This window comes from Hipposideros armiger, unplaced genomic scaffold (genome assembly GCF_001890085.2).
Source record: "Hipposideros armiger isolate ML-2016 unplaced genomic scaffold, ASM189008v1 scaffold_31, whole genome shotgun sequence".
Classification (NCBI taxonomy): domain Eukaryota; kingdom Metazoa; phylum Chordata; class Mammalia; order Chiroptera; family Hipposideridae; genus Hipposideros; species Hipposideros armiger.
In genome coordinates this window covers 2,752,678-2,763,549 of record NW_017731381.1, presented here as the reverse complement: position 1 = coordinate 2,763,549, position 10,872 = coordinate 2,752,678, and the positions used below count along the sequence as shown (strand labels likewise).

Below are 10,872 nucleotides of genomic sequence, written 5' to 3'. Positions count from 1 at the left end.
ACACACACACACACACAGAGGGTGCCATAAAATTTATACACATTTTAAGAAAGGAAAAAACTAGTAAAATTGTAATACTCAATCTATACCGATAACAAAAGATGAATACAAGTCACGTTTGACTTCTGCAATTACAAGAGGTGTTCAAAGTGGTTACCATCAGTGTAATTTGAATAGAGTTTTTCCTTTCTTAAAAATGTGTATACATTTTGTTGGCATCCTCTGTGTGTGTGTGTGTGTGTGTGTGTGTGTGTGTATAATATATATAATGTATTCATTTACTATGGACAGGGCTAAAGACCTCTTTGAGGAATAGATAGACACCCTCTCCAGAAAAAAAGCACAACAACACAAAGCATCCCCCCTGTTGACCTTTTCACTCAGTAGGTACATGATCAGGTCAGACTAGCTTTCAGAGTTAGACCCAGTTGCTACGGGGGAGATAACGGTGTCAGGTGAAGGGAAAGTAGGCTTGAACACGTTGTCTCTCCAAGCCCAGGTACTTTAAAGCTTGGGAAATAATAGCAATGACCCAATTTAGTCATGCGAAGGCAAGATAGCACTATTTTAACAGGCTTAGTCATCTCTTTGTTTTGCCTTTCCCCACCCCAATTCCAAGTGTGTCTTTTCCCATTGCAAATATACGAGGGAATAATCCAGTGTTTTTCATGGAGCAGGGCAACCATGCTATATATAAGACACAGTTGAACATTCTGTGAGTATAATTGGAGCATAAATGTAACTAATCAAAATATTATCATGCCAACGGATGTGTGAAGAGTTTGGAGATTAAAAAAAAATGTATCTATGTGTATATATTTTAGTTCCATGTCGTTTCAATTTAGAGATTTAGAGCTGCAGAAGCATAGGGCTCAGCCCAATGAATGTCAAGAGCAATTTGGGGGGTTCTGAAAATGTTGCTGGCAAGCCTGTTATTCTCTTTACTCTTAATATGGCAGCAGCTTGACAATCGATTTCATTTTTGTCCTTTCCTCCCACTCTTTGTCTCTCTTCCGAACTGCACCAGTTCGCCAGGGCAAGGCCAGCTCACCCCAGGGAGCGTGTGATCACTCCCTGCCGTCACATATAACGTGCCTCCTTGTGATGTGGAGCCTAAGAGCCAAATGATGATGAGGATCTCCTGGGTTTGAATTTTGGCCCTGCTGCTAGCTGTGTGGCCTTGGGACAGTTACCTAACCTCTCTGTGCCTCAGTTTTCTCAGTTGTAAGAGAAGGATGATAATGGTGACTATCACACAGGGCTAAAATTAGAATTCAATGAATGAATAGTGGTCAGATGGGATAGTATGTGTCTGCTGTGTGGCTATTATGAATGAGCAGATGTGACTGGTGAGGGTAAAGAACTTTGTAGACACACAAAAATTACTGTGTTTCTTCAGGAGCAAGATCCCAAGAAAAAGGTCTCTCCCTCAGCCCTGCTCCATAAGGAGCCTGGGTAGAAAATCCAAGCCAAGCCTGGCTTCTAACTCACCACTAACTGTGACTGTGAAGTCTTGCAACCATAGACTTCTTTAGCTGGAGGAACTTTAGAAACTCACCCTGTCCAGCGATTTTAACAGGTAAAGAAACAGAAAGAATTCCTTACCCCCAGAAGCACCACGTGACTACCAGGGGTGCACATGACCTGCCCTTCCATTCTGTCTTGACCTTGCCAAAATTGTTTTGATATTTCCCACATCAAAGAGCAATTGGAGCAAAGCCTTACATCTCACCACTTATGTAGTTGAGTTCTCATTGCGTTGTGTGTTGGGTTCCATTGTTTTCCTTCAACAGCATTTATTTTTCCTTCCGGGATGTTGAGATATTACACGGAGATGCTGGGGAAGGCGGGTTATGAAGGTATAAATGAGGAGAACACAGGTCCCACTGTGCCCTACAACGTTTGACCGGGGTCTGTTTGTATCTCGAGATTATTGTGAGGTTGAAAAGGAGACCGTCCTGTGAAATTTTTTGATTTTGCTCGGTATTCCTTTCCTCACCTGTATTTCATTTCTCTGTCTTCATCACTTCCCTTTTCCCTTCTTCCTTCTTCCCCTCCTTCTATCTTCTCTCCCTTTGTCCCTTCTCTCCTCATCTTCCTTTATGTCTATTCTTTTGCATTCTCTTTCTTTCCTGACTTCTTCCTCCTTTCCTTCTCTTTTCTCTCTCCTTCTTTCCCTCTTCCTTTTTCTTTTCGTCTTTTCAGGGATGGGGAAAGAGTTTTGGCCAGCCCAGGGGGAAAACGCCCACGCATACAGCCCCTTCCATCAACACCTTCCAATCTAATTACCTGGGTTTAATTCTACTTTTAAAACTACGTTATCTGCACCCACAGGGATTATCCGATAGCCGTTTCTTGGAGACTCACCTTAACAAATTTGCATATGGAATACTCCAACCCCAGCTTATTGGTCTGAATGAATGATTACAGAAATAGTTACTTTTTATTCACACAGACTGACTCTGACAGAACTGTTCACTGTGTTCAGTTCCTTTGAAACTTCAGGATGTATTTTCCTTGTTTTAAATAGCTATTACGTATCCATTAAACTGTAACTAATCCCTCCCTCCCTCTCTATTTCCTGCTGTATTAGAAAAGGAGCAAATTTCTTTGCTTTTTCTTGACACATGATAATTAGATCGCTTTTATTGATAATATGGATAATGTTGAATGATATGTTTGTTAGTCTGGCTATTGGTAAATTGTGATGTTCATGATTAACTGAATGATTATTAGTTTTCATGATACTACTGGTAAAACTCGGTGCTTCTCTTGCACATGTATTTTCTTACTTTATGGTGCATTGTGCCTTTTGACATTTGTATGCCCCCTGCCCTTTTATTGTGACTGGACAGCTAAACACTTATCTTTCTGGACTTTTAAATTAGGCCTTATCCAGAATATCTGTAATAGAGGTATGTGTGTGGTCAGCAATGCAGAAATAACTGTTCTGTGGGCATTAGGGAAAGTCACCAAGAGTAACTGGTGTTTAAATAGTCTGGTGCAGGACCACACCTGGACTGGGCAGCATGGATTTCAGGAATAGCATCACCTGAGAAAACCCAAAAGTGAGGAATTGTGGAATGTTGTACTGGTTTCCTATTGATGCTGGAACATATTATCACAGACTTAGTGACTAAAAATATTGGGTTGCCGGAAAAGTTATGACACATTTTTGCAAGGAAAAACATAGAAAAAATATGTCATGACTTTTCTGACAACCCAATAGCACACATTTTTTTTTAGTCTCACAGTTCTGGAGGGCAGAAGTCCTAAATAGGTTGCACCTGGCTAAAGTCAAGGTGTCAGGAGACTGTGGTCCTTTCTGGCAGCTCTAGAGGAGAATCTGCATTCTTGCCTTTTCTAGCTTTTAGAGGCCTCCTGAATTTCTTGGTTCATGTCTCCTGTCTATCTCCAAAGCTAGCATAGTATCTTCAAATTCCTCTCTGATTCTGCCTCTTCTGCCTCTTTTGTCCAGAACAATCTCCCCATCTTGAGTCATCTGATTATCAACCACAATTCCATCTGCAACCTTAATCCCTCTTTGCCATGTAGGTGACATAGTCACAGGTTCCACAGATTAGGATGGGGACATCTTCAAGCCGTTATTCTGCTTACCATGGAGTGGATGAGGGCTGTGTAAGCAAAAGACGTTACCTCTCTCTTTTTCAGAGCTCCTTGCTTTAAAACAGGAATAGCGTGGTACCACCTCACTGGGACGCTAAAAGATGGTACTAAGCTTTCAATAAACATTACTAACATTAAACGTGTTGTACATTGCATCAGGCCCACTGTCATCTGCAGCTGGCTCTTTATTATGAAATTCACATTTATTGAGTCGAGTCCGGTGTTTCATTTAATATTCACTAAAAACAGACAAACAACAAAAAAACTTTGACATGTAGCTTTCATTAGCCCATTTTATAGATGGGGACATCAAGGGCCCAGGGAGTTTTACTGACTTGCTCAAAGTCACCCCACTAAGAAATGACAGAAGTGGGACTGAAACCCAGTTTTCTTGATTGGAAACCGAGGCTTATTCCATGTCACCACAGCTGCCTTGGCTTCAGGCAGCATTTGGGTCCCTCCTGCCATCCACTCCCTTCACATAGGTCCTGGCACTGGAAGCTGGCGAGGCCACCTGTCTGCAGGGACGGCTCTGGGCTCTCGGAGCTCCAGGCGCTCAGCTGCCAGGCGCCTGAGCACACTCATGTAATCTTAATGAACAATGCGCAAAGCCATTAAAAACTCAATTTGGGCTTTCTTTTTACTGCCAACGTGAGGAAGTGCGATCGTGAGGTGCTCATGTGTAAACACAATAGCCGCCATCTGCTACGGAGAAGTGTTTTGCCTCCAAAAAGGGGATCTATGTTGCAGACACATCAATAACGGGGCGCTTATCAAGGCATTATTACACACGAAGGGGGAAAAAATGCAAAATTTATGGCCAGCCAGAGAGTACTTCCTGGTTTAATTCAACAGTTTTCAGTGCTATGTATAATAACTATGAGAAACTAATGCTGTTTTATCATCCTTATCACATCAGTGGGTGTTGGGGGGGAAATATATTTACAGTCTTTCCCTTTCTTGTTTCTGACTGATCTCGGCATAATGACCGGCTCATTTTTGATCTCCAGGAAGCTGACAGCCCCAGGATGATATTAATTAAGCCAACCTGTTGATCAAAGAGGGCCCCACGGAGTTGCCAATACATGAGGGCTTCACTCCTGAACAATCTCTGAAACGGCAGGCCTGTGCTCAACCCAGAGATATGGCTTCTTCCTGTCTGGAGGATGGGGCTAGACCCCTGGGGGCTGGGCTAGACGTGGAGGGGGCTAGAGGTGGCTGGACCCCACTCCCCCCATAAGATGCTACACTTGCTGGATGCTACGGCTTCCTGCCTCTGTGCCTTTATACATGCTGTTCTTCTATTTGAAATGCTCTCCCAAATGACCACCAGGCACACTTCCATGGAGGGGAGGGGGGGATCCTGACTGGGAGAGCGGAGAGGCCCACCCACTCTGATGTGTGGGGTTCTGCTATGGACCCCCTAGAATCTATTTATATCTGCTGGTGTATACCAACCTGAGGCGGCTGAAGATATTCCTGGGGAACGGGGTGTTGGGAGAGAAAAAAAAATGGAGCCCCATGCTGTCGGGATACAAGAATAGTCAGGTATGAACTGCAGACGAGGGTGGGGTGGTGTCTGATGAGTGCATGAGTACAAGGTCAGTTGCTTGCGTTGCCCCTTTCTGGAATCCTCGTGGAAGCCAGCTGCCTGCAAGCCATAGAAGGGTCCCTCACCACCGCTGCTGCTGTGGGCTCCCTTCCCAGGGTCACAGCACGCCTCTGCTCTTTCTGGGCTTGCCACGTGCTGATGCTTTTATGCTCTGTCATGTGGACCCCAGAGCATCACTGCTGTGCAGCCTCACCCAGACATTTATGAGCAGGCCTCCATCCTGCCATACCCTTCCCTCCTTTGGGGGTAGGCTGGGTGGGCAGCCATCCATTAAAAAAAAAAAATTTTTTTTTCGGTTATCTGGTCTACCTCTCTGAACCTTGCACCAAAACACATACCTTTCTGTCTAGTCCAGAAAGCAAGTTGGGGCCAGAGCGTGCATATTAAGTTACATAAATTGACATCAGGGGCCAGGGTGGGGGTGGTGGGGAACATGGTCTATGACCCTGACACATCCCAACTCTGGCCCTCTTAAGACACAGATAGTCTTCAGGAAGATCCAAGGTGTTCCTTTCCTGCTCCAGGATTCATTCTTAGAGTCCATTCTTTTCATTCTCTTCTGTCTTTTCTGCATTTTTTTTACCCAGGGTCGCTGCTCTTAATGATGATCCTATTTGGAGCATCCTACAGCTTTGCTTGGTCGCTACCATTACTCATCCCCCTAAATAAAGGCGCTTGTAGGAAGTTGGGGCTCTATGGGGGTGCCAAAGCAATTATGACAACGCCAGCTGCAGAAATAAAACCTCTGAATTTGAATGGCTTAATAACCCAATAATAGTTTATTCCTTGTTTGCTAAAGGTCTGATATGAGTGTTCCTAGGAGGTGGGTGACCTCTCTGATTGGTGGGTTGGCAGAAGTCTGATAGCCATGGGTTCAGATTGTCGTCTTTATTACCTTGCTTCTCATTGGCATATTTTGGGGATGAGCCCACCCAAAGTGGTCATCCCTTAAGGACGGCTCTGGCCCTAGGGGTCTGGGTAGAGACAGAAGGAGGGAGTTCGTGATCTTCCAGCTGCTCTGCGTGCTGGTTCAGAGAAGAAAATGCACGAAGCCTAAGTTGGCCTCATGTCCAAGTTACTTTCTCAAATCCAGCTTTGGGAATAGTAGAGCGGAGCTTTTGAACTCTACCTCTCTCCTGTGTCTATTTTTAAATTCATTCAGATCCCAGAGGAGATGGGCTGTGAATGCCTGGTACCTTCTCGAAGCCCGGTGAGATACAGACTTCCCAGCACGGGTTAGCTGGCAGCTGCTAGTCTTTTTGGTACCAAGAGTGAAAGAATGAGGCTACTTACAGCTATCGTGGCTCATCTTGGTGGAGGGGAAATCGTCTTAAGGTTTCATTCTGCATTGACGATTTTAGTGGGTAAAATTAGATTTCAAAGCAACAGTGGTTTTGTAGGTGGGACTATTCCTCCCAGAGTCATCTGAGTTTATCTACTATGTTTTACAATGCAATTTATTTCATAGAACCATAGGACTTTCAGTCACAGAGTACAGCCCTCACAGCCGATCGTGAAGCTGCCCGAGACGTCTCAATTTGTCCAGGCTCCGTTTAGCCACCTGCCGTGATGGGGGACTCACTTTGTCTCCAGCAGTCAATCCCATTTTGCCTCAGCTCTCCTTGTCAAAGGTCCTTAGAGCTGAAATGTGCCTTCTGGTGGTTTCTGTCACAAGTCTGCCCTGTCAGGCACCTTTGTCAATTAGCTATTGCCACAATAATGCTGCCTAACAAACCAGGAGGAAACTCAGTGGCGAATAACGGTAAGCGCTTTTTGCACGTTCATGGTCTGAGCATCGAGTGTGGTTCTGCTGATCTAGGTTGGGCTTGTGGGCCACCTGGCTGTGCATCTAGCTGCGTGGGTGACATGGCTTGGCTCTTCACTATCAGGTATGCTCAGCTTTCTTCCACATGAGTCTGTCCTGGACCCCACATAGAAAGGGGCAGCAGCTACCTGGAGTGTGTCCTTCTCATGCAAGATAGCAGTAAGTGCAAGAGGGCAAGCCCAGAGAGGCTCGCAGGCTTCAGGCTACTGCTTGAACCATTCTGTGAGCATCCTGTTGACCAAAGCAACTGCAGTCCACAGTCACAGGATGGGGACATACCCTCCACCTCTTGTGGGAGGAACCGCAAAGCCAGAGGCCAATGGCATGGATCCAGGGAGGCGTGAAGAACTAGCAGCAACCGTTTAACCTGTCAAAGCAACTCCAGGGAGGCTCACTTCCTTCCTAGGAGACAGCCGTGCCAAGGCTTGAGAAGAGCAGTCGCGTTTTCTGCAAAGAGCAATAACAGCATCGACTTTGAGGTTGGAGAGAACCTGGGTATCATCCCTCCCTGTCTGAGTGGCCCAGGGCGAGTCACTCAATCTTTAAATAAAATGAAAATTCTCTGTCTCCCAGGGTCATTCTGAAGATCAAATTGAATAATGTATAAATAAGACACCAGCCTCACACTGATACTCCTTAAGTGCTTAGTATTATTACTCTCCCTCCATTCCAGGCTGAATATCTTCCAGTTGGTTCTCACATTTTTTCAGGGTCTTCCTTGCTCCCTTGAATCTATTCTGCTTTTTCTATGCCCTCCTCTGCTACATACCCTGTACCAAATGCAAGGCTCCAGATGGAGTATATGGGAATGATGACACCTCCTGTATTATTGAAGTTCTCTTTCCCCTGAGACAGCCCAAGCTTGCATGAGGTTATAGTTCACCTCTCATTTCATTTACTCATGGAGGTTGCCATTAATTAAATTCCTGGGGTTTTATCCAATGCTTCTTTTAGGAGCTATTGGACGTACTGTTCCTTCTGTAAATGTTTATAGACTGTCTACTTTGTAGAAATACATCGTACACATTCCCATCTCTTCTTTCGTAAAACCGCCTTGTTGAATAGGGTTGTTGTTTTTTTAATCCCCTACTGTTCTCCACGTACTTGCAGAAGAGGGTACTCAGGTGGAGAGAGGAGGTGTGGTTTCTACGGGATCACCCAGACCCCCCCAGTGTGACTTGATTTCTTGCCACCGTGTTTATGGGTGTGACTGATTCTCAACAGGATTTTTCTTTCTCTCTCCTTGTCCACTTCCCGCCCCCTTTGTGGCTCTCCAGGATCTTTCATGATGGTGAACAGCTCCGGGAGGGCCTCTGGCCAGAAGGCCCACCTTCTCCTGCCCACCCTGAAGGAGAATGACACCCACTGCATCGATTTCCATTACTACTTCTCCAGTCGTGACAGGTCCAGTCCAGGGGCCTTGAATGTCTATGTGAAGGTCAATGGTGGGCCCCAAGGGAACCCCGTCTGGAATGTGTCTGGAGTCGTCACCGAGGGCTGGGTGAAGGCAGAGCTTGCCATCAGCACCTTCTGGCCACATTTCTACCAGGTATGATGTTTTACCATGGTTTGATTTTATTTTTTTAAATAGATCTATATACCTCTTGCCTGCCTAGGGCTGTTTAGAAAGGACTTCATTTACTCACTCGTTCAGCTCGTGTTTACTGAGCTTCGCCTCCTAGCCAGGCCCTGTGGGTGAGAGGCCATGCAGCACAGCCCATGCATCCCTGTAACTCATGGTCAGGAGGAGGAGATGGATATAGAAATAAACAATTACAGTATAGCGGGATGCAGGTGGGCTCCCCAGGATGCTGGAGGAACATAGGCATTGAAGCCTTTTATAAAATAATTCATGAGGGAGATACTGTCATCTGAAGAGGAAGATGCTATGAGTCTCCCTGTTTCACAGATGAAAAAATTGAGGTTCAGAGAGAGGAGATAACTAGTCAAAGATCACCCCTTTGAAGAGGGAATTTGGGGGTGAAGGCAACCAGGATGGCTTCTCAGAGGAGATGACAGATAGCCTGAGTCTTGAAAGGGGAATACATAATTATTCGAAAAGGAAGAGAAAAGCTTTTGAGTGGTCAGGGATGTGGCGCGCCAGGCTGGAGGAGTGAGGGAGAGATTTTGGCAAAGTTTGGAATCTCCAAGTTGATTAAAGATAGGTTGCAAAAGGAGCTCAGCCTACAGGGGCAAGTGGGTGATGGGGGCTTTGAATGCCAGGCTAGAGGGATTCAATTTAGTCTCTAGTCTAGAGCAGCGCTACTCAAAATGTGGGGACAGACCAGCTCCCCCCTCAACTCACTGTGGACCGATACCTTTATAAATGGCAATAAAAGTGTCACAGCAATGCCAAATTGCTGTAACAGTTCCTAAACACCTCTCTCGCTTTCCCTACTTATCTCAGTGTGGACTGAGGCCCTACAGGCACAGGCTGGCACCAGCCCACTGAGTGCTTGGAAGACACAGCTCTGTTTTTGGCCTGGGGCTGTTGAAAAAAAATTTTTTTTTAAACAGCATTATTAAGGTACAATCTACAGATCATAGAATCCACTTATTTTAAGTGTGTAATCTAGTGATTTTTAATAAAGCTATTGATTTGTGCAACCATCACCATAAACCAGCACTAGAACATTTTCATCACCCTTTGCAGTTAATCCCCATGCCCGCTGTTGAAAAGCATTAAGTAAGAAGGTGCCATAGTCAGATCTGCACTTTGGAGAAATTTCTCTGGAGTCTGGGGCAGAAGATGGACCTGAGGGTGGCAAGGTTGGTGGCTGGGAGTTCCTTAGACACCCTTCAGTTCAACGTCCATGGTATATATCGTCCTGTCAGATGCATCATGAAAGCAGCCACAGACCATATGTAAATGAATGCATGTAGCTGTGTTTCAGTAAAACTTTACGGACAAAGCAAGTGGTGGGCCAGATTTGACCTCCAGGCCATCGTTTGCTGAACTCTGATGTAGGTGATCAAGCTGAGGTCCAGCGATGGACAGTGAAGTAAGAGCACACAGCAAGTCACTGGCCAAGCTGGGGCCGGAACCCAGATGGCTCAGTGCCAAGACTGTCCCCCTGTGTATATATATGCCAAGTGTCTCTGTAACCATGGATATCTCCAGGAAGGCCCTTGGATTCCAATTAGAAACCCCCTCCCTAAGGCCTGATGCAAATGGGAACAGGATGGGACCATAGATACATGTATAATGAGCAGGAAAAGTGACCCAAGAGAGAGACAGTCCTGCTATTGGCCGTACTCTTTGATGGGGAAGAGGGAGACAAATGATATTTCTCGGGCATTCCCATGTCCCAGATCTTTGGTGAGCATATTGCCTCTCTTTTATCTGCATAGTAACCACTGTGCAGGGTTTCAACAGGTGCTGTGTTCCAGAGGAGGGGACATGATGGGTACATTGAGGTCTTAGGTCCTCTGACTCCAAGTTCAGTTTCCCATCTTCAGGGAAAATAAAATAGCTTGTTGTTTGAGGACCTTCTGCTCACTACCTGTGAAATGTTGGGGGCATCTTGTCGTTTAGAATCACAGTTCTCTCATTTGTAAAGTGCTGGGGGCAATGGGTCCCATGAAGGGTGTGTCTGTGGATTCAACAAGATGGCACATATATGACATCATGCCAGGCTGTCAGTGGGCCTCAGCAGTTGTTGGAAGGAAGGAAGGAGGAAGAAGAGAGGGAAGAACAGAAAAAGAGGAAGGAAGGAGGCTTTTTTTTGTTTGTTTTTAAAGAAGTACCCACTGTGGTTGAGCTGTCCCCGGTGAGCGCTGAGCCGGCCCCGTGATAAACAGCCTCATC

At 45.6% G+C, this 10,872-nt stretch overlaps 1 protein-coding gene across 1 annotated transcript in view; it reads left to right on the top strand.

Moving 5' to 3' along the window:
- Positions 1-10,872, top strand: part of PTPRT (protein tyrosine phosphatase receptor type T) — a 1,070,914-nt gene that overhangs the window by 362,274 nt on the left and 697,768 nt on the right. The window contains exon 3 of the mRNA XM_019636904.1: positions 8,342-8,613. Within this exon, the coding sequence (XP_019492449.1) occupies positions 8,342-8,613 (272 nt within the window). The remainder of the gene's footprint in view (positions 1-8,341; positions 8,614-10,872) is intronic.